We start from the raw sequence: 25,011 nt of genomic DNA, 5'->3' as shown, positions 1-25,011 counted from the left end.
CGGTATATACATTGACCACTACGAAAGTCATAGGGCCCGTAGACGTTTTTACCCTCACACACCGCCCATATGATAATATCACCCAGTGTCAGGGGCGAAGTATAGTGGGTGCCAGGGGTGCACCCGCCCACCCCAATGTTTCGGTTAGAAGTGTATAGATTCCGATTTTTCGTCCGAAAATTTTAAAATTATATAGGGTTTTAAAATTGTATATCCTAAATATTTATACACTTTGTATATAAATGATGGGTAGTTGGTAAATATACACTTTGTTTTATTTGGAACTATTATTATTTGAGCCGGCTTGAATCAAATAGCAAACCCGATCCGACCCGAAACCTAACGATAGGAAAAAAATTTGGGTCCCATCACTTTCCACCCCCTTGAAACTTTTGGCCAAGCTCCGCCACTGCCCGGTGTATATGGTGTAGGACCCATAAGAAAATAAGACATGATCATAATGGATTTTGGGTAAAAGCTGAAACTATAATATCTTTTTATATGGGTTTAAAACCGACGGGTAAAACACCATATAAAAAAATACAAATCAAGCACTTACAAAATCAACTTTTCTTTAAGCTTCACAAAAACCACCATATAATTACCGTAATATAAAATGAAGCTAAATAACGACTACATCTTGTTTTTAGTGATTGCTGCAATTGCCATATCAAATCCTTTCTTTTTGTTTGTATTATTTTGCATGTTATGGACGGCAGCTATTAGAAAAAAGAGTAGGTAGTCATTAAAAGAAATATTTTCATAATATTTGATGGATTGCATTATTACAATGACAATGGCAATATTTTATCACATCCTATTAATAATAAGGTTAAAGTTAAAAATGTATTTTACTCTACATAATTTTTATAATATCCGTAGGTGATTAAAAAATTAAGACACCAACTTGGACAAAGGGTCAATTTCACATTACTTATGGATTGGCCAATTTGTATTGCACTTTTAACCATAATATAAGTTATAACAAAGTAGCTATAAATAAACACGTCATATGGTTCAAAAGTGGACAAAGCCTTCAAATTAGTTGTAGTTAAAATATCACATTGCTAGTGAAATAACACCATCCAATGTATTAAGAGCTAAACATGCATGACTTATTGTACTCTTATGTTGTGTTCCCCATTTTTTGAAAGGATGTCAAAAAAATCGTGTTACATAATTTTTTAAGGAAGAAAATGGAGAGCAATGAAAAGAAAAACTTATTTTTATTTCATTCATTGTAAATCCTTTCAAATTAGAGAGATTGAAAGAAAATGATTTACAATACATTAAATCCTGACTTTTGTTTTCAATTCCTTCTAACTTAGGAACCGATAAATATGCGAGTCAGGTGGTACACACCCTCTTGGTGAACTTAGAAAAAAAATGATAAATATGTGAAGCTTATGGCATTAACCACTGGGATGGTGACTCGGGTGGGGTATGTCTGCTACGTTGATCATAAGCAAAAGCATGTCGAAGCTCATAAACATCATCCATTATCCATTCTAAGTTTAATCGGAAATATGTATAAGTTTTTTATATAAGATGGTAATCTCATAAGCTCAAATCGGGATTAGGTAGCATTGTGGTCTTTTGAGTGTTAGATCCATAGATGAATTATTCATTTGAACTTAATGAATTGTGATTAGGAAACCAGTGGTTGGGTTTAGGTGGATATACCACAATCTTGGTTAATGTGTGTTTCGATTTGTTTATAATTTAATTGCATATATTGAGAACCGGAGTTTCTGATTGTGATTCCATTGCAGAGAATTTTTTTCGAGACGAAAAAAAGATAAGTGTGGGGATGTGATGTGCTTGTGAAAACACGTTGTATTTTGTATACTTTGCGTTAGTATTTTTAAGGATGTTAATATGTTTATTACTAATGGTATACGCACTTATTATATAAAGGGTTTTTGTGCAAAATATGGTAAAAAGGCATACAAGCTGTAGCAGGAAAAGTCAAAGAGAGAAGCCCCCGCACCATGCGGGGGATACCTTCATCATCTTCGCGACACGCTAGGGATGTTAATTGGTGAGTGGGTTTAAATAACCCATGCGCCACGCGAGAGAAGGCAAGGACTCTCCCGCGACGCGCGAGAGAGGTCATTTACGGCAAAGTATAAATATGGATCTAATTCGCGTTTTGAGGAGCTAATCTTATTCCCAACCGTCAGAGACGAATTCAGAGGCGATTTTAGGCTATTCGGACAATATTCTTCCATCTTTCAAGTTGTTCTTTCATGTTCGATCAATTCCCAATGAGAACTGAAGCTGTGATGACTTCTATGCGCGGCTAAACAGTTGTGGTTTCCGCGCGGATGAAGGATTGCCTTGTTTTACATTGAAACTTTGTTTTTCAGATTCTTTTTAACCGGTAAATCTTGGCCACTTGTGTTGATTTTGTGAAATGTATATTATATCTGAATTGTTTGTCGTTTATCAAGCGTATTGGCAATTTCCTTGCATCGCTAGGGGGTTGGTAAATTGGTGGGTAATTGATATAATTAAACGGGTTATTAGGTTGTATGGTGAGTCTTAAAAACTAACCCTAATAATTAATCAAAATCATTAATTCCAATGCCAAGTCTATGTGGTGTTATGAATCTGTAAACGAGTTTTTATGTTAAAACGGGCAATCGGGATTCCGAGTGGAGGCTACTTGTCTCATCTTGATCACAACTTTCTTAATTAGTTTTTGTGTTTTTTTAAATCAATTAATGAAACCCCCAGTTAGATAATTTTAGTTTAGTTAAAATCTCTACACTAACCACAAATTCCCCATAGATACGATATCCTACTTACGTTATCCACTTAGTTTAATTAGGTTTATACATGACCCTTACGACAGTCATTAAATATTCATCGGAATGATGAATTAATACATATTTATGAATTATGGCATGAATATCATCATGAATAGAGACACTCTTACCCTTAAACACGGCCCATCACCTGGTGTATATGTAGTAGGACCACCGTGGGGTATGGTGGGGTTTGGGTTGGGGCATTTGTTGACACGTGGAATGGGAGCCCCCCCCCCCCAAACCGCCTAGTGACGTGTCAGCGGGGTATGGCGGGGCTTGGGTTGGGGCCTTTGTTAAAATTCAAACTTTCAAGTGGCCGCTATGACATGGCGGGGTGAGCGAATGGGAGGCAGCCAGCTAGGATGTCAAGACCACCCCACGCCTTGAAACCCAAGCCCCAAGGGCCACGCCCCAACCCAAGCCCACCCGGGGTGGTGGCTTGGGCGTTTTCCCCCAACCCACGCCCAAACCCCCGCCCCATACCCCACAACCTTAAGAAAATAGACTTGATCATAATGGATTTTGGTTAAAACTTGAAACTTTTATCCAGGTTTAAAACGGACGGTAAAACATATAAAACATACAGAGCACTTATAATAAAATTAATGAATAATGGCTCTTCTACATTCTCAAAAATCACCATATAATTACCTTAATATAAAATTAAACTAAACTAGGACGGCAACCATTGTTTGTAGTGATTTCTACAAATTGTTATGGTCAAACTTTTTTTCTTTTTTGTCTATTATTGTAAAGCACGATCTCGCTGGCAGCCATTATAGAAGGGGGTAGGTAGTCATTAAAAGAAACCCACTTGTATATCTATTATCTATTATTATCTATTATCTATTATATATATTAAATGTGTTAATTTTTGCTGATGTGTCAAGCAATGAGGGCCCTAGATTTTGCTTTTTGGCGGGAAAAAATTCGGGTCTTTTTTTCTTGATATTGGAAGACACGGGATCCGGATTTTGACCCGGATATAAATACCTTCTAAATCACGCTCCTAATCTCTGTTCTAAACCCTAGCATCCCCTTCCTCTTCTACATCAGTCATCGCCGCCACCTTATTAAGGATCAATTAGATGTCGATCAACCACTAGAGAACTGAATACACACATCTTCTTTGTTCTCTTTTCATCTCTCAAACCCTAAATTCACTGTATTCTCCTTCACGCTTTTTCCTCTCATCCAGTTCATATCTCAAACCTAAATTCACTGTATTCGATCAACGAAACAGGTAATTACTTATTCTAATTTGCTCCGATCAATTCTATGTATCAATTTTTGTTTCTGTTTGCACTAAATCTCTTCTATATGATTGAATCCTAAATCTCCTAAGATCTATTCTTTTTCAACTCGATTTACCCCAGACATATCTCCAAATACGTGAAGATTGTGAAAGTTAGGTTTTTTTATATCAGGTACAACGATCTGTAGTTATATGAAATTCATGTTTCCGGTTCGCATTAACTGTTACGTAGTGTTTGATTCAGTTTGTTGAATTTAGGTCTATATACGTGAAGGTCAGTGTGATTGTGAAATCTAGGGTTTTGTGTTTAGGTCTATATACATCTCCTTCGTTTGGTGGCGGCTAGAGACGCTTTGCAGAGAGATGATTTATTCATTGTTTTAGCATCTACTCAATGTTTATGATTTGTTAATGTTTTAAGGCTGTTTTGATTTTGGGATGAATTCTGTGAAAGTTTACTTGCATTCTCCGTTATGGTATGCCTGTACTGATGGTTGGTGCAAATACACCTTCCCTCAAGGCCATGTTGAACATGCTTCTTTTGGTAATCTGAATTTTGGGTTTTGAGTTTATTATTGTTTGTAAAATTCATTGTGGATTTTAATACATACGAAGTTTATGATAAAATGGGGATGCTCCCTTAGGAAAACCAGAATGACTTTGGTTTTAATGATGATGGGCATTTAGGGTTGATTAAAACAAGAATGCAAATCAGGAGATTCCGACATGACATCTTCGGCAAAAACACTAAAAAACACTGGGTAAATTTGATGCAAAGAATGGTGGTGGATTCTCGGTAACTACTGTGGAGCTAGAATTGCTGTGGATACAGAAGTTGTCACAGCCTAACAAGTGCTCTTCTGGTCACATAATCATCTTGACTTGGGGTAAGATTTTGTCACACAAGTGTTCTTCTGATTTTTTGGTTTAGATAGTTTATGTGGCATCCTGGGGGGTGTATCGAACAAAAAAATTTCATTTTTAAATGTTTCTGGTTCGCATAATTTGTTAGAATTAGAATTGGAATCTAAATTTCTTTTATTTGGTTGAGAAATGGAACTGAAACGTATTCACTTAACCCTTAACATTAAACTTTTTTGATTTGGTGATTAACATTGAATCCTAACGAGAGGTTTTAAAGTTTTAGGACCGTTAAAGCTATGGATCCGCAATTGATGAGCCCATCACTAAAGAAAACGAACTCGAATATGTCGGTTAGCCCACAAGATCACATAAAGCTGGTATATTTTCGATGATCAAGATTCAGCATTTCAAATAACTATATCTTGACAATTTAAAACAATAAAACCTTATATACTATGGTTTTATTTTAGATCAACGAGGTACGCAAGGCAATTGAGAAGCACGCATCGATTGACAAGATCAAACAGAAGCTTGGAGATGGGTATTCGCAGTATTTATCTGATCAACAAAAAAGTTTTTATTTAGCATGCCTTTGTCGACAAGTCTGGTTAACGAACCAGAGTCAGCTACCCATTTTCTTGTCTTGTCTGGTGTCAAGTATTGATTGGATCAAAGTTCCTAATATTACTGGGTTCCACTTTATAGGTGAGATTTTCCATTACTTTGTGGGTCGTGACTCTTCAAAAATATGGGGAAAAGAGTATGCCTCTGGTGGTTATAGCAACCTTATGGGCTTTGTAGCTTGCTAGAAACTCAAGGCATCGATATGAATAGTATTGGTATATATAAACAGTACATTTAGTTTATTTTTCTGTTTTTAAGATTCGATAATTTGATTTCTTTTACCATCTTTGATTTCAGTTGCATTATAGAAATTATGGCTGAAGGGAAGAGTGAGATGGATAAGGATGTTACGGAGATCAAAAAGTGGATTGTATGATATATGTCGAGATTATTAAGGTAAATTTCACTCTTTCATAACTCATTAGGGATGAGGAAATGCTACCGGGAATTGGTTCGTTTCGGAACAGGTACCGAATTTATCGAACCGACTGGATTTTCGGTACCGAAATTTAGCGTTTTCGGGTACAGAACCGTACCGTACCGGGTATTTTCGGTACCGGTACCCATGTTTTGAAATTTTTCTGTACAAGTTGGTACTAAGCTCATCCCTACCCCTATATACACACACTCATACATATTTATATATTTGTAACATGTTTAAATAATGGAAAATTGATTTGAGTTACTAAGACGCATCCTGTATGAACTTATTTATTTCTGTAGTTTTCTCTTTTTGGTTCGATAATAACAATTGGTTCAATGATTGGAGCTGTTACGAGCGGAAGAATTGCAGACACAATTGTTCGAAAAGGGGTATGAAACTTTAAATTTTGAATAGATGCTTTTTAAACTGTTCTATATTTTTGCCTTTTGATTAATTTTGAATAGATGCTTTTTAACCTCTTCTTAAATTTTGCCTTTTGAGGTTGTTTGATCAAATTCTATGATGTTTTTATTGGATTACCCGTATTAAGTTTTCGAGCTGATCCAAATTTACCGAAAGGGTAAGCTCACAAGACTTTTCCCAAGTGAAAACTAATTAAAGAGAGCAAACTTAACCTGAGTGTATCATGTTTATTTAATTAGTTCAGCCACAAGCATTCATGAAAAGAGTACTGATGTTAGAATTGTAGGGGATCCCTCAAGTTCTAAAAGAGAACTTTCGGATGCTGCGATAAAGAATTCTTTATCCGAAACTAAACATAATTATCTGAATGATGGATCTTTGTTTTTATTATCATTTTTTCTCAAATACTGAATTATTGGCTTTTTCCATTAAGATTAGTGAAACTGGGTGTGATTCGTTGTAGGAACAAAAATAATAAGATCCTAAAGATGAGTTTAGAAGTTGTGCGGATGAGGAGGAACTCAATATCGAAGGAACAATCAAACATGGTATAATGGTTTACCCGGCTGGTTACAAGTTCTAAACTGGGCTGAACCATTAAAACATCAAAACTATAAGCTCGAGTTTGCTAGGTGTTATCTAAATACTCTGTCACATTATACTTGCTTTCACTATATGTGTGTGTATTTTAGGAAATAGAAACAAATTCGCTGCCAACTAGGTGTCTTTCTTTGGATTTTTGTTTTGCGACTTCACTACTAGATGAATTTATGTAATGTTACTTTATTTGCATTACTACTTTTATTGATATACTTATTATTGATGTAATTTAAATTTTCCTACCCGGGTATTTACCCGGGGAATAACCTAGTTTACATAATATTTGGTGGATTAAATTATTACAATGAGAATGGCAATATTTCGTCACGTCCTTATAATTATATACATATTATCTATATATTTATTTAATATTAATAATTGAATGAAATGAACGGTAAGTATTTAAGGTTTTTCTTTTTCATTTTTTTAACACATTGTAACTAACGGTAACCAACTATAATGAACATAAGTGGTAACTAATCGTAAACCGTACAAGACATTGATTTTTGTCGGCTGCAAGTATAAGGAGTAATGTGAATATTTTGATATCACTAATTAATTTAGTGGATTGTATGCGTTGGAAATAAACACTGGACGGCTTTCATGCTAGTATATCCATTAACGTTTTATCTTTACTTTCTGGTATGACTCATTTATGGTAAAAGACAATCCAAAATCAGTTAATTCGTAACGAAATAGGTTGAAATCATTTTTAAATGCATTTGGTATATACATTGACCACTACGAAAGTCATAGGGCCCGTAGAGACATTTTTACCCTCACACATCGCCCATATGATAACATCACCCGGTGTTAGGGGTGAAGTATAGTGGGTGCCAGGGGATACACCCGCCCACCCCAATGTTTCGGTTAGAAGTGTATAGATTCCGATTGTTCGTCCGAAAATTTTAAAATTATATAGGGTTTTAAAATTGTATATCCTAAATATTTATACACTTAGTTTTATTTGGAACTATTATTATTTGACCCGACTTGAATCGAATAGCAAACCCAATCCGACCCGAAACATAACGATAGGAAACAAATTTGGGTCCCATCACTTTACGCCCCCCTTGAAACTTTTGATCAAGCTCCGCCACTACCCGGTGTATATGGTGTAGGACCCATAGGAAAATAAGACATGATCATAATGGATTTTGGGTAAAAGCTGAAACTATAATATCTTTTTATATGTGTTTAAAACAGACGGGTAAAACACCATATAAAAAATACAGATCGAGCACTTACAAAATCAACTTTTCTTTAAACTTCACAAAAACCACCATATAATTACCGTAATACAAAATGAAGCTAAATAACGACTACATCTTGTTTTTAGTGATTGCTGCAATTGCCATATCAAATCCTTTTTTTTTTGTTTGTATTATTTTGCATGTTATGGACGGCAGCTATTAGAAAAAAGAGTAGGTAGTCATTAAAAGAAATATTTTCATAATATTTGATGGATTGCATTATTACAATGACAATGGCAATATTTTATCACATCCTATTAATAATAAGGTTAAAGTTAAAAATGTATTTTACTCTACATAATTTTTATAATATCCGTAGGTGATTAAAAAATTAAGACACCAACTTGGACAAAGGGTCAATTTCACATTACTTATGGATTGGCCAATTTGTATTGCACTTTTAACCATAATATAAGTTATAACAAAGTAGCTATAAATAAACACGTCATATGGTTCAAAAGTGGACAAAGCCTTCAAATTAGTTGTAGTTAAAATATCACATTGCTAGTGAAATAACACCATCCAATGTATTAAGAGCTAAACATGCATGACTTATTGTACTCTTATGTTGTGTTCCCCATTTTTTGAAAGGATGTCAAAAAAATCGTGTTACATAATTTTTTAAGGAAGAAAATGGAGAGCAATGAAAAGAAAAACTTATTTTTATTTCATTCATTGTAAATCCTTTCAAATTAGAGAGATTGAAAGAAAATGATTTACAATACATTAAATCCTGACTTTTGTTTTCAATTCCTTCTAACTTAGGAACCGATAAATATGTGAGTCAGGTGGTACACACCCTCTTGGTGAAGTTAGAAAAAAAATGATAAATATGTGAAGCTTATGGCATTAACCACTGGGATGGTGAGCAATTATTTGGGTAGGATCAAAAAAACCAACAACCGACCCGAAGAAAGCTCGAAACTGAACCCAACTCTATCAGTTTAGTTCAGATTTTAGCAAATTATGGTTTCGGTCTCGGTCTCGGGTTCAGATTTTAGCAAATTTCCGTATCGGTTCAGAAACGGGTTACATTAATGTAATATATATTAACAACATGAATGAGCCTATATTGTTCACAAAATTAAACAACATGACAAACAAAAACACCATTTTTTAATAATAAAAGGAAAACGAATGTAAGATAGCTGTATACAATTTGGGCCTGTTGTATGTACATGGACTGAAAACGGGAAATCAAATGGCCATTTGCCCATGACAGATAGCTGTTGCTGGGCTCAAACCTGCAGCCCAAAAGCAGTACATATTTTGAAAAAGAAAGGAACCACAATCATAGTGGGCGGTGGCAAGTGGCAATCTTGAAGACTAGCTATATTATAGCAAAGCCTCTTAGTAATTCTTGCTTTTCACATTTCATTTGGATTTTTAATGGTTCTAAAATAATATTATAGCAAAGCCTCTTAATAATTCTTAACAACATAATTTGATATTATTAGCTATATTAATACTAGTTTTTTCTGTTTATAAGTTAAATATGTTTAACTATTAATAATTTTCTAATAACATTATTATATAACTCATTTAATAAAAACCAATTATAAAATTATATTTACAATATATTATATGATCATACTGGGCTTACTTATTAAGCTATATTGGGCTAAAGTATTGTAAGCTAGAAAGCACTAATAGAGATGCACAAAATAACTCTATATAATTTACTGATACCAGACTCAAATTTATATTTATAAATCTTAATAATCATATAACCCTTTCTATATACATTTTTCTAATAACATTATTATATAACTCATTTAGTAAAATCCAATTATAAAATTATATTTAGAGTATATTATGTGATCATACTCAGACACCCTGTGTCCACCGTAGAATATCCCCTTCATTTGATTCCAACATCGTGTGCAACATAACATAGGGTCTTCTACATACCTTCTCTCTGTTCCAGATGAGTTTATTATAGAGGAGAAAAACACAGCTGGGCTGGAGGAGAGGTTCAGTTGATTGATCCTTCTAATCTGTTTCAATTGTTCTTCACATTGCGTGCATGCGTTCGGACCACCACTTTTCCCCATAATCACGCTCCCAAAAGTAATTTATACCTCCGTTTTAGTTACTGTTTTCATTTCAATCGTTGCCTTCTTTGTGGGTTTGTTTTTAATCGTAAATTTCTGCTTTTTGTGACTAGGGTTTTCTTGTTCGTTTTTTTTTTTTTTTTTTTTTTTTTTTTTTTTTTTGCGGTTGATTTATGAACGGTTCAGTCGGTAGGTTATTTTTTTTTTCTGCGCAGATGTGAAATTGGGGACGTATGTTGTGCTGTTGTACGTTTATTAGTTTTGCTTTCGCTTGTTTTGGAAGGGATTTTAGCTATTGAGTTTACTTGCGCACCAGGTGTTTGATTTAATGCCTCAATGAAAGATGCCTCTTTTTGTTTCAGTTTTTGAATCGACTTTGTTTTTGGTGTTTAACTATGTGGGGTTTTGGAGCATATCTCAGGCTGTTAATTTGTTTAGAATATCAGCTGATTGCTTTGGGTATTTTGTTCTGTTCATATCTAAATCATAGATCGAATTTGAACACTTGGTAAAATGATTGAACAGACCAAAGTAACACCCTTGGTTTCACAATGTTTTGTTATCCGCTTTTAGAATAGGCTGGTTTGAGATTAAATTAAATTCAGATATTTTTCTGAATGCGATATTATTACTTTTAGTGTTATTAACTTTCTAAAGCTGTTTTGTTTATTTTTCAGCTTACAGATTGGGAGGAATGACATTTGAGAAAATACTAAAGACTCGAATCAAGTTAAGCCACAGGTAGAGGTTGACTTGAAATTGGCAACCAAAGAGCATGAAGACTCAATTCCAGAAGAGGCTCAGATTGTAGAGGTTGGTTCTTCGTTTTCATATATTTGAACTTAAATAAATTTGATTACAGCAGTTAAATGTGTCCTCAACAGATTATATAGGTTGAACCACAAACATTTATAGTTATTTCTTTTTTAACTAAATGCTGCATTAGTCATCTTAATATTCGAATAAGTTAATTTAGGATGATGCATGCATTTAAATAGACATTTTGGCTACTCTCAGCCCTTTCATCTTTTAAGTACGTTTAGATTAAATACACCACTAATCATTCATTTATAAGTAATCGGGTCGAATTTGCCACCACTAGTTATAACTGAGTTTCAATTGCTGAGTTGTCACATATGGTTTTATAGATGGTTATTGTATTGCATGCTGATTTTTGATGGTGAACTATGAAGCTTACTTTTCTTGTGGTAATGTTACACTATAAGAAGAACTCACACCTCGATCTGAAAATATTGAAACTATACACCTCTTTTTGGATGCGTTTCGACATGCTTATGTTAGGCAAGCGCTGTTTATTTATGAAACTAATAGGTAAAATGACCAAAACTGACATTTAACATTTTGGGAGTAACTAAGGTTTTGTGAAATGAGTGTACTTGATCATATATTTGATTTTAGTTTCATTCTGACTCAATCTAGTCGAAACCTTTTGAACCATTTGTATCCTGCGGGTTCCTTCTAGTGTATTATTATACAACGCCTTAATAATTTGTTTGTCCTAGGTTACATTTCTAATATCGCTATATTTACATGACCACTCACTTTCTCTTCGATTAGGTTAAACCAGGAGCTGTTTGTGTGTATAGGGATCCAGATGGGAAAAACGGTTAAGTCATCAGTCAACATCCGATCAAAAACAGGGTACTCTGTTTTGGTCATCGGAGCAGCCGGCTTCGTCAGAACCCACATCAGCGCCGCCTTGAAACGACTACGTTTTAGGGTTAGATAATTTTAACAATTATTACAATTCTACCCTCAAAAGGGCTCGTCAACAATTGTTTGAAAAAAGTGGGGGAAAGAGGGATCTCAAACGTCGTGGTCTTCATTTAAGAACTTTGTATTCTCGTTAACTCACGCGAATGTGATTTTTATGTAGCATTATTATTGTAGGATCGTTGACGAACAAAGCAAGTTTATGTGGTTGGACTTCTATCGTTTTATGGTATTCAAATAAATAGAACACATTAGTTTGAATGTTTATGATGCTTTCTTGTTTAATTTCTTTATTGGAGTTTGACCTGCTGTTTTTTTTATATAAATTTCTTGATATGTGTTTGGTTTTTGTGATCTCTTGATGATAATTTTTTTCATTCAGGTTTGACTTTTTTGATTACTTTTGTTATGTTACCTCATTACCTACATCTAAACTTATTATTGTAAACTAAAGTTGCAATAGTATAGGGTATCAAACAATCATGTCATTATAGTAGTTGTGCATTCTTACTATCTAAATCGCATTCACTAGTTGTAACATAAATCTATTAATAACCTAGGACAATATTTTTGTAAACTTTATAGGTGATGTCTACCTTATATATTGATTCTTTATAAGACATTGCAACATGAATGGATACTTTTCGAGTTACTACCAAGAGAATTACATCTTTCCAGGATACAAGGATACAATGTTGTAGGGAGATTGACTTTGTGGATCACAATCAAACTAAGACTTAGCGAACACCCTAGATTCATTACTAGCTAGTTTGCAATGAAATATTAGTTAATCAATATGTCAAGTATCACTGTTTCGTTGTCAATTGATTGAACAAAGCAATAAATGAGAGTAGAAGAAGTGAAGAACTGTTCTAAGAAAGAGGTATAGTTAAAAAAATGTTTTTCGTTTTCAGCTTCTAATTTCTATTTATTTTGAAATTTACTTGGCAATAAAAAATGGCATCTAGATAGAAGGTAAACGGGCAACAAGTTGCACCGCCACCCCTTTTTGAATAACAAAACTAAATCTTTTAAAAACTATATCCATAGATCTCAGGGTCATAACATTACTGTGCATGACACTTTGAACTCGGGTAATTAAAATCGATTGTTTCAATACATAATGTAAAGCTAGTCACAAATCACAATTGAAATTCAAGACGATATCCTAGCTATGCAAGGTTCTGTGACTTGCAAATTTCCTCTGAAGTTTGCACACATAAGGTCATGCACCGAATTCACTCTCAACTACTTGACACAATAAGCTATGGGGTCGAGTGATAATAAATTCAATGCGGACTCATGTTTTTGTTATCTTGTTGAGATGTACGAAATTGACAAGTGACAATTACGTATAACATCCTCTCAACCGATTGTCTTCTTCAAATGATAGGCTAACACATGGCATCTCTTCATTAGCGAGACTTCATCGATCTTCACTAGAGGTAACTTGTTTCAGTGGTAAGTTCCTTTAATCTTCATCAGATGGTAACTTGACATCATAGGCTAGTTCCATAATCCTCATTAGTTGTAACTTGCCATTAGAGGCAAAATTCCATTAATTTTTCATCGGTTATAAGTTCCAATAAGAGGTATGTAACTTAGACCATGAACGACAAGTGCCATCAGACGCAACTTGTAACCGCTCCAAGGGTTCCTTGAAATTAACAGCCTAAAAAACAATGAATAAATATCTAGTTAAAAAATCAAGCCCATTTTTACAAACAGTCGAAATTAGTTAAAACTGCTAAAATTGGGGAAAACCTTGAGTTCAAAATTGGAGCTCTAGATGTCGAAATTGGGTGCTGAGAGTCAGAAAACCCGCCTATAGCATTTGTCCATTCATGTGGCTCGTTGAGGCGTTTGTGTCCATTACTTATCCCCGTATAACTTCAAACATAATGAAAGTTATGCCCATTTTAGCTTGAACCATTTTCCAGTCCACTTCCGTGTGTCTAGTCGCACCAAATACGAGTGTGCTAGATCATGGATCAACTCTGTATCACCATCAACGTGAAGATTAAGCATCAATCTGTACTTTGCACTTTTGTTTTCATTCACCTTGAAAATGAAACAATTTAACTAAATAGAAGAAAATATCATCTGCACATACGCAGATTCTTGAGCCAAATAAATTTTTTGTCCCGCTTGTGTTTCTGCATCAAAACGGTAATCATGTCAAAACCGTAAACATACGATATACATCTTATGATGATCTAGATACTTTTGCTTTGGTCATACGACATAACTTGAAGGTTGACTGTTAAACAAGACCACATAAAATTTTACAAATCAATGGTTCAGTTACATGATCTGAACGAAAAAGGAATGATGAATATGGGTTGTATTTTTACTAACCTGCAAAGCTGTAAACTTAAAGATGCTTTGTGGATGAAAGCAACAATGTGATGAAACCATCTTTCCGGTTCGAATGCATCAAACTTGACCCTTACTTCACCTCATAACCAACAGACAACATCAAAGCATATAAATCAGCATCTGATGGTATTGTTTCCACCTAAACAAGAGCATATGATGTATCTTGGATCTGTTTTGTTGATTTGAAGAAACCTTGATAGATTTTCTTCTTTCTATAACTGCAATTTTAAATATTCAAGGGTCAAACAACACTCTTTGACGTTAGTGTCCAAAATCCATTGCTTTTAAAATTAAATATAACAAGGATGTTAAAAAACAACTTTTTTCCATTAAAGATGATGTGGAACCTGTTGCATTTATATCCCAGTTATAAATCCATTTTCAATGAAGAATTGTAACCAATTTGTAAATTGATATAATTTATTTGACATCAAGAGTCAAACTGCAGTTCATATTGTTAGATTTTGAGATTTTCGAATATAGGATTATCCGAATGAAGAAGAATAGTTCATATGAATATGACTTGATGAGAATGAATATTGTTGAGATACATAAATACATATACACAAGGGTTTCATTCGGTAATAACCGTCTTCCCTAATTAACTTATGTTAAACCTAATATTAATAATAATAATACTATCTAGCTTAGTATAATATAAGTGTATTATATCTAACACCCTCCCGTAAGCTAGATTACTTCAGATTTAAGTGTAGCAGATTCTTCAACCGCAAGAAGTCCTTTGGTTGCAATGCTTTTGTCATAATATCCGCCATTTGATCTTTAGTTGCACAGAATATAACTGCTACTTCCCTTTTCTTGATCAAGTCTCTAATGAAATGATATTTGACTCTTATATGCTTGCTCTTCCCATGATAGACTGGATCTCTTGCCAAGCAAATGGTTGACTTGTTGTCACAAAATATTGGAATGGAATAATCTAGTTTTCCTTCTAGATCATTTAAGATTCCTTTAATCCATAACGCTTGACACCCTGTTAGAGATAGTGCCATGTATTCTGCTTCTGTTGAGGACAATGCGACCACCTTTTGTTTCTTGGATTGCCATGATATGGGGCCTGATCCTAAATGAAATATATATCCAGAGGTGCTCTTACTATCATCTATATTTCCAGCATAATCGCTGTCACTGAATCCCACTAATTGTTTCTTCCCTCCTTTCGAATATGTAATTCCTTGCTCCTGAGTCCCTTTGATGTATTTCAGTATACGTTTTGCAGCATCCCAATGACTTTTCTTTGGATTCTCCATAAACCTACTTACTTTGCATACTGCAAACATAATATCTGGTCTCGTGTTGGTTAGATACATTAAACTCCCGACTAGACTGCGAAATACTCCTTCATCAACAAATTCTTCTGGGTCATCTTTTGATAGTTTTAAACCATACTCCATTGGTGTGGATACGGTATTACACCCAGTCATTCGGAACTTTTCAAGTAGATTTCTCATGTACTTCTTTTGTGAAAGATTGATATTTCCATTCTCATAAGTTACTTCTACCCCAAGAAAGTAATGTAGGCGTCCCATATCTGTCATTTCGAATTCCTTTTTCATTGACTCTTTGAAATCCGTAATTAATCTCATTGAACTGCTTGCTAGAATTAGGTCATCTACATACAAGCATACTACTAGTTTTCCTTCTTCTGTGTCCTTTATATAAAGTGTATGTTCGTAAATACACTTTTTGAACTTATTCTGAATAAAATATGCATCTATTCGACTGTACCATGCTCTCGGAGCTTGTTTCAACCCATATAGGGCACGTTTTAGGTGACATACCTTTTTCTCTTCTCCTTTCTTGATATACCCTTGAGGTTGTTCAATATAAACTTGTTCTTCTAACTTTCCATTCAAGAACGCTGTTTTTACGTCCATTTGGTGAAGGTACCATCCATGATGAGCTGCGAGGGCTAATACTAGTCTAACTGTCTCAAATCTGATTACTGGAGCAAATACCTCTTGATAATCGATCCCATATTTCTGCTTGTATCCCTTAACAACTAATCTGGCCTTGTATTTATCTATGTTTCCTTTCTCATTATACTTTGTCTTATATATCCACTTTACACCTATGGGTTTTTGATGTAACGGAGGATCTACAAGTTCCCATGTTTGATTTTTGTGTATTGACTCGATTTCCTTGTCCATTGCATCTGTCCATCTTGGGTCCTTGCTTGCTTCCTCATATGATGTTGGGTCAGAACTTGTATAGAGAACAAAGTTTACCGTTTGATCTTCACTATACTTCTGCTTCACTTCCTCCTCAGTCAATTCTCGTGAATTTTGATATACACTTTTAAGACTTTTAGTGCGAATAACTTCATTTTCTGAATCCGACGATGATGATGTGCCTTCTTGCTCTAGTGAGTGATTAGTCGCTGATAATACTTCGTTTTGAGAGTGACTGCTCACATTCGGACTTGATTCTTCGCTTACATACGGTGATGGCATACTTTGTTCCGACTGTTCTTGTATTGCAGAAACACCTTCAGAACTCTCGTTTCTTTGAATCGGACTTATTTCATCATCGGTTATATCCAGTGGCACATTATTTGTTTCAGAGATTGAAACCCATCTCTTTTGTTCTTCAAACACTACATCTCGGCTGATTATAATCTTTTTCGTAAGTGGATTATATAATCTATATCCTTTGCTACGATCACTATATCCCACAAAAACAGTCTTTTCTGTTTTCATATTTAACTTATTACGACGTTGTTTGGGTATGTGCACATAAGCTAAACAACCGAATACTCTAAGGTGCTCGACGTTCGGTTTGCTTCCATTCCATGCTTCATAGGGTGTCATATCTGGTCTAGTTTTGGTCACCGTTCGATTTAAAACGTAGGTAGCACATGCTACAGCTTCAGCCCAATAACAATCTGTTAATTGTTTGGCGTTCATCATACTTCTACTTAGTTCCATCAAAGTTCTGTTTTTTCTCTCGGCCACACCGTTTTGTTGAGGGGAATAGCTATTTGTGAGTTGATGCCTTATCCCATTTGACTTCAAATATTCTTGAAATGCGTTGCTACAATATTCTCCCCCTCGATCTGATCTTAATGTTTTGACCAGATGATCAGATTGTTTTTCATTTAAGACTTTGAAAGACTTGAAATAAGTTAAGGCTTCCGACTTGTATTTTAGAAAATACACCCAGGTTTTCCTTGTGTAATCATCGATAAACGTAATAAAATACCTGCAACCTCCTATTGATTCTGTCTTCATTGGTCCGCATATGTCGGAATGCACGAGCTGTAATGGTTTACTAGCCTGCCATGTCGATTTCTTTGGAAATACCTTTCTTGTTTGTTTTCCTGAGATGCACCCTTCACATATGTCTTCTTGTTTCATGATTTTGGGCAACCCGGAAACAAGACCCTTGTTTCTCATGTTTATAAGTGTATCCATATTCACGTGTCCATATCTTTCGTGCCATAGAGTTGATGAACACTTTGTTGTCATTGTCATAGCAAAACTTTTGTCACTACTCAGATGTAGAGGAAACATCTTGTTACTCGTCATCCGAATATCTCCTATAACTTCACTATTTGCATCCTTTATAAAACATCGACCCTTTTGAAACAAAATTGTATATCCTTTATTTAGTAATTGTCCCACGCTTAAAAGATTGTGTTTTAAACCTTCTACAAAGAAAACATTTGGTATCGTCCGGTCCTTTCCTTTAAAAGAGACGGACACTTCTCCACTACCGACAACTTCTAATCTCTTGTCATCTCCTGTTCTTACTTCTTTCTTTATGGATTCATCCAGATTGATGAATAAACTCCTGCACCCCGTCATGTGATTACTACAGCCACTGTCGAGAAACCAACAGTCATCCTTGACTGCCTCTTCCATATTAAATATCATGAACATCGTATCTTCATGTTCATCACTTTCATCATCTTTATGTATTAACACATTATCCGGTTTCTCACCCTCATCCTTCTTTTGACAGAATTTTGCTGTATGTCCGAGCCTTTGACAATTATAACATCGAATGTTATTCCAATTTCGACCCTTTCCTTTGTTCCGCTGTTTCATCGAACCATCATTTCGTGTCGGCTTGTATCTATCTTGGATAGAGTTTTGTACTTGAAATGCATGTTCAATCGGAACATCATCGTATCGTTTTAATCTCAGTTCGTGAGATTGAAGAATTCCCATTAATTCTTCCGTCGAAACATCATGTAAATCTTTCGTTTCCTCTATTGTAATCACAACCGACTCATAATTACGAGTCAAACTACGCAGGATCTTTTCTACTATCTTTTGTTCACTAATATTATCTTCATTCATACGCAATTGATTTACTATTAATACTGTTCTATTGAAATAATCTTCAATAGATTCTCCTTCTTTCATCCTAAGTGCATCAAATTCACTACGAAGAGATTGAAGTTTAATGTTTTTTACCCGATTTTCTCCTTTGTAAGATTTGTGCAGGATGTTCCACGCTTCTTTTGATGTCTTTGCAAGTGCAATACGCTCGAATATTGTTTCGTTTACCGATTGAAAGATAATATACAGCGCTCGTTTATCTTTCTTGACTGCATCTTTGTACGTTGCCGTTGCCTCCTCGGTTGGATTTGCACCCAGTTCTTTGAATCCCTCGTCTATGATATTCCACAGATCCTGTGATTCAAATAATACTTTGATTTGAATGTGCCAGTGGTAATAATTTTGCCCGGTGAATTTGGGGATCTGTGTTTGGATTCCTTGTGCTTGATTCATGTTGATTGTTTAAGCGTGCAGTTTCCGAGTTCGATCGATGTGGCTCTGATACCACTTTGTTAGATTTTGAGATTTTCGAATATAGGATTATCCGAATGAAGAAGAATAGTTCATATGAATATGACTTGATGAGAATGAATATTGTTGAGATACATAAATACATATACACAAGGGTTTCATTCGGTAATAACCGTCTTCCCTAATTAACTTATGTTAAACCTAATATTAATAATAATAATACTATCTAGCTTAGTATAATATAAGTGTATTATATCTAACACATATTTTGTGGATGCGACAATTTTAACTCATTTATATATAATGCAAGGGTTCATGTGGTTGTCTCAAATGGATCAAATAGTATTTTGAAAAAGTATACTTAAAATGTGTTATTTGTATACTTATAAAGTATACACATGCTGTCAAAATAAATTCCAAAAGCATGTTTGAATAGTGAATCCAACCTGCTATCATTAATTAATCCTCTGTTATATCATGAATACGAATAATCAAAACCAGGTTGTTATGTTGTAGACTGAAAGGAACTTACGCCTATGCCATTGACAGTTTGATTATTATTTGCTGATCCAGTCATTATATGCCCGAGATTTACACCATTTTCCTCAAGATTACACTGCCAAAATCTCTCATTCACCCAGAATATCCTTTACAATTATGTCATGGCTAGAGGATCCTGCAAAATATAGTTGTATTATATAAGATATTTTATTCGATTATTCCACTAAATTGAAACTTGTGATCTAAGATAATGAGAAAGATGCTTGATCTATGTGTTTTAAAAAATCAAATGGATTGAAATTGAAAGGGCATGTTTTTAATGGAATTACTAAAAGTGAATCATTGAACAAACTCAATTCAAGCAATTGCAAAAAGGATAATGAAACAGGCTAAGGAAAAAAAGAAGCACATATCCATTCAGCCCCCTCTGATTGAACAGATTCTTGAATATATCAAACCGAAAGTCAAGGTGATATAAATAATAACTGCATGTCTAATTGAAATAAATTTGAATTAAGAAAAGAAAACATCAGAGTAAGACATGATTTCAATCAAAATGTTGTAAAAAAATAGATATTCAGTTGTGTAAACATCCACTTAACCCTTTGAGAGATATTAAACATGTTAAGATATTAATTTAAACACATGAACAGTGATTTCAACGTATAAATTATTGTTATCATTAAAATTTAATTTTAGGTACTGAGCAACAAATTCCTAGTCCAAAACAAAAAACAAACACGCACAAGACTGAGAATACCAGTTTATCTTATGGAAATCAGAGGGTATTTAATAAACATGTACCTTTATTAGTCTTATATGTGGATGCAGGGGATATGAGAGATGAGTGGCCAGTAGTGGGAGCCTCTTCCTTCACACCTTTCTTTCAATTTTGGGCAATCACCATATATACTCAAACTCAGAAGGGAAGGCAACAGCGTCTCTGGTAGATCTTTCACCTTTGGGCAATACCCAATGTACAGATGTTGAAGAGATGTGAGGTGTTGGAGTCCCGTTGATAGTGATTCCAGTTTTTCAAATCCAGTTATGTCCAGAGATGTAAGAGAAGAAGGGAAAAGGTGGAGCAATTGACTAAAGTTCCTCACGTTGGGTTCATCCTCTAACGTCAGGTCAACAAGGGAAGTTGGAAAATTCAGATCCCCACACTCTGATATGGGCTTCTTCAACCCTTCTAGTGTAAGTGAGCACAATTTGGGAGGCCAACGCCCACCATGAATGGAAACATCAATACCTGGACACCTTCTGATTTTCAGATCTTTTAACAAGGCGAGATTCTTTAGCTCAGGTAATGACACTAGACGTTCGCAATTACTAATTGACAAAAAGGTGAGGTTTGATAGCTCAGGTAATGACACCAGACTTTCACATTCAGAAATTTCAAAATGGGTGAGGTTTGATAGCTCAGGTAATGACTCCAGACTTTTACAATCACTAACTGACAAACTGGTGAGATTCGATAGCTCAGGTAATGACACCAGACTTTCACATTCAGAAATTGACAAACGGGTGAGGTTTGATAGCTGAAGCTCTGGAAGTGACACGATATGTGGGCATCGCATTATATCCAGGCTGGTGAGGTGAGTGGAGTTACTCAATTCACTGATTGATCTTAGATTTTCCCAAGCAATAATAGTTAGGGTTTCAAGCATTGGCATGCTTGTTTTGTTGATTTTTCCCTCAAGTTTATAACAACCCCATATTCTAACTGATTTGAGCTTATTCCCTCCTTCTTTTGGGAGGTAGACATCTGTAATAACTGAACAATAACGAATATCCAAACTCTCAATGCTATTTGGACCGCATAAACGCTTTATGCTACTACAAGAATTTACAGACAAACTTCTAAGAGATAACAGGGTGCTGCTCCCAAAATTGTCATCCTCCTCTTTCTCTTCTAAACTTACCAAACCTGAACATCCCCGTAAACTCAATTCCTTTAATCTCACAAGAAGCTTACTTGCCTCTGTTTCTGATTCCCACAAGTATTCTATTTCATTACATTCTTCAATACTTAAATCTTCAACTTCCCTAAGATACCCTATAACTCCTCTCCACACCTTATATGTAAGCCCTAAGATATCAGTTATTCTCAACTCAGTGACTGAGGAAGCTACCTGAACCAGACTTCTCAACACATCATCACCACATCTCTTAATTTCAAGAACCTTGAGTGAAGGCAGTGCTTGAAGTGAGACATTAATCAATTGTGGACAATTCTTTACATAAAGCTCTTTAAGGCATGGAAACACTGCTGCTGAACCCTCATTTTTAGTTGACCACCCCTCCCATCCAGACATATCTTCAAATGTTAGCACTTCAAGTGAACGGAAGGCGTTAACATCATTTCCGGTTAACTCCAGACCTATGAGTTTAACCTCATCCATGCCTTGAATATGCAACCTCTTAAGTGATGGGAGCAACCCAAATGGGGGTAGAGATGTGCATTTTTTACAACCACGTATTGACACATTAACCAACTCATGAAAGGAGCGATCACCAACCCAATTTGAAATTTGTGTTCCCCCGTATGACACCATTGAAAGCGTTTTCAACGTATCACTATTAGGTTTCAGCTCATTGAGAACTTCCTCTTCAAGTGTATCCGTTCGTGAGCCATCAAACACATCAACCCATTGCAGCTCTAATCCAGTAATCTTTTTCAGAGATAAGTTCGCCTCCCGTGCATGCTTTGCGCTTTGCACTTTGTGCAATCCCTCAATGGAAACTTTCCCATGGAGATTTGTTAATCCCTTGAGCTCATTTATTGCAAAGCCATCATCTCCTTCAATGATGATCTTGGAGAGAGTCTGTAGGCTTTCCAACTCACCAATCCCCAATGGCAGCTTCTCCAACGGAGTATGTCTTATGTCCAAATGTCGTAACCTTTTAAGATTTAAGAAGCTTTTAGGCAGGTTTGTTAACCCCCAACACTCAGAAACGATCAATGTCTGTAGATTATAAAGGTTTCCAACATTCTCTGGTAACTCTTCTATATTTGTTCGAGATAAGTTAAGATACCGCAAGTGTTTCAAAGTACCAATGAACTCCGGTACCTCACTTATCTGAAAACGACTCAAAGAAAGGACCCTTAACAATGTTAACTCTGGAAGTAAGTCATCCAAAATCTTAGAAGATAAGTAACAATAGCCCCAACCTTTATCCACACCGGGAGATACTGCTAAAAATGTTCTCAAGCTTTTGGCTCCTTTGAATGCCTCAAACTTTTGGTAACCTACATACTCCTCGCGAGTAAATGACATATGGCGATACTTTACCAAAGCTTCTGGATTTGTCTCCATATGATTGTCAAACCTTAGAAAAAATTCCCCGGCAACAAAAGTGGCCAAGTCATTCATCAGATCATGCATGATAAACAATGATTCATCATTCGGTGCATGTTGGAAAAATGACCTTGATAATAAAATTTCAAAATATTCACGGCCCAAGCGTTCTGGTGACTTGGATGGGTTCAAAAACCCTTCTGCCATCCACAACGATACCAACTCCTCCTTGTCAAACAAAAAGTCTTTGGGGAACAAGGAACAGTATGCAAACAACTGCTTCAAATCTGCAGAAAGTTCATGGTAGCTTATCCTAAGTGCCGGAACAATCTTATCACTATTTTCCACATCTTTACCACTTTCAGTGGCATTACCAATTTCTACATCCCATATCTCGCTATTCAACACCTCATCCCAGTCTTCTCTATCTGTTTTCGTCCTTAAAAGCCTTCCAATTGCCTTTAAAGCCAAAGGCAAACAACCACACTTTTTCACAATACCTTCACCTTGCGGTTTAAGTGTCGTGTGTGAGTCGAAGTTATCTACCCCCAATGCATGTACTGCAAATAAACACAATGCATCTTCACTCGACAAACTCTTGAGACGGTCTACATTATGAAAACCTATTTGTTTGAGCAATTGCTCCTTACGAGTTGTCATGATTATCCTACTTCCAGGAGCACATGATAGAAATGGGCGCACTAGGTTTTCCCAATCCCCATAGTTTTCACTCCACACATCATCAACTACTAGTAGAAATCGTTTGCCCTTAAATTGCTCTGCAATAGCTATTTGAAGCTTATCTAAATCTTCAAATTTCTCGTTTTTGGTAGTAGTCACAGACTGAAAGATGGTATTGCTTATCTTAAAAATATCAAAATCATCTGAAACACAAACCCATGCCTTGGGTTCAAAGTGATCCTGCACCTTTGTATCATTGTACAAAAGTCTAGCGAGAGTGGTTTTTCCAACCCCACCCATACCAACTATAGGTAAGACGCTAAAGTTATCCTGAGATGACCCATCATCATCCCCCAACAACTTTTTAAGCAATTGCTCTTTCTCAACTTCTCTTCCGACAACATCGCGTTCTGGCAAAGAGGTTTCGCTTCTTCTACTAGCATTTCTTGGCTTTTCATCTATCTTAAGCAAACCTAGATCCGTTTTTCGTTTTTCTAGCTTTTCTAACTCTCTGTTAATACTATCTAACCTGGGAGACAGCCTATGAGTTAGTGAGAAATTTGTGCAGCATGATGGGATGAGCTTTCTTACCTTGCTGCAGATGTTTGCTCTTGATTCCAGGGTCAGCTCACGATGCATGTCTTCGGTAGCCAAATCGTCGAGTACGTCATTGATATCGTAAGCCAGATGTTGGAGAGCATTCAACCATGATTTGACAGATTTATGAGTCACCTCCTTCTGGGAAGCATCATTAAGCAGATCTTGGATCCTGGACAGTGTGCTCTTCAACTCCTTCAGCTCGTTGTGAAATCCCTGAGCGCGAGCAATTCGCTTGAAGGCTTCATCAGACAGCTTCTGGAAAAGGACTTTGACGAGTTCAGTAGCAATAGTTTCAGCCATTGTTTATTGCAATTACAAAAACTGGAACTATGGATGTAAATGATCAATGAGGAGTGCATTGAAATAACAGTTGTAACACATGTTTATAGTACAAAAATAAACCGTATCCTTAGAGAATAACTTGTTGGATAGTAGCAAGTTATTCTATTCGTGTGATTATTATGGCAAACTTTTTTTCTTAAATATTCTTGTGCATGTTCTGGCTGGCAGACTTTATCGTCAAAAATAAGCAAAGAATTTGCTTTTCTGTCAAAGATAATCATGTGGATGTAATTGTAGGGCATCTAGTTTTGGGTTGTTCCTAAATTAAATAAATAGTTCCTTAGTTTTACTTTTAAAATATTAACTTGTTGCTATTCACGTTACCCAACCCACCCACTTTACAACATCTACTATTAACACTTGAGTAGTATATATAAACAGTGG

At 35.5% G+C, this 25,011-nt stretch overlaps 1 protein-coding gene and 3 long non-coding RNA genes across 4 annotated transcripts; 2 read left to right on the top strand and 2 right to left on the bottom strand.

Moving 5' to 3' along the window:
- Positions 1 to 3,820: 3,820 nt before the first annotated feature.
- Positions 3,821 to 5,755, top strand: LOC118485547. Its single transcript, XR_004876600.1, has 4 exons — positions 3,821 to 4,056; positions 4,756 to 4,955; positions 5,210 to 5,309; positions 5,403 to 5,755. It is a non-coding gene; the product is annotated as an uncharacterized LOC118485547 (long non-coding RNA).
- Positions 5,756 to 5,853: 98 nt separating this feature from the next.
- On the top strand, positions 5,854 to 7,217 carry LOC110908895. The gene is made up of 3 exons (XR_002575006.2): positions 5,854 to 5,952; positions 6,280 to 6,369; positions 6,867 to 7,217. It is a non-coding gene; the product is annotated as an uncharacterized LOC110908895 (long non-coding RNA).
- A 5,922-nt stretch (positions 7,218 to 13,139) lies between these two features.
- On the bottom strand, positions 13,140 to 14,185 carry LOC110908887. Its single transcript, XR_002574982.2, has 2 exons — positions 13,809 to 14,185; positions 13,140 to 13,716 (listed from the first exon to the last, which is right to left on the bottom strand). It is a non-coding gene; the product is annotated as an uncharacterized LOC110908887 (long non-coding RNA).
- A 28-nt stretch (positions 14,186 to 14,213) lies between these two features.
- On the bottom strand, positions 14,214 to 24,585 carry LOC110908409 (putative disease resistance RPP13-like protein 1). Its single transcript, XM_022153350.2, has 3 exons — positions 20,507 to 24,585; positions 19,734 to 19,877; positions 14,214 to 14,641 (listed from the first exon to the last, which is right to left on the bottom strand). The coding sequence occupies exon 1, from the start codon at positions 24,583 to 24,585 to the stop codon at positions 20,518 to 20,520; it is 4,068 nt and encodes a 1,355-aa protein (XP_022009042.1). The 3' UTR covers positions 14,214 to 14,641; positions 19,734 to 19,877; positions 20,507 to 20,517.
- Positions 24,586 to 25,011: the final 426 nt, after the last annotated feature.

This window comes from Helianthus annuus, chromosome 13 (genome assembly GCF_002127325.2).
Source record: "Helianthus annuus cultivar XRQ/B chromosome 13, HanXRQr2.0-SUNRISE, whole genome shotgun sequence".
NCBI lineage: Eukaryota > Viridiplantae > Streptophyta > Magnoliopsida > Asterales > Asteraceae > Helianthus > Helianthus annuus.
The sequence above is the reverse complement of the archived record's forward strand: the minus strand, read 5'-3'. Positions and strand labels throughout refer to the sequence as shown.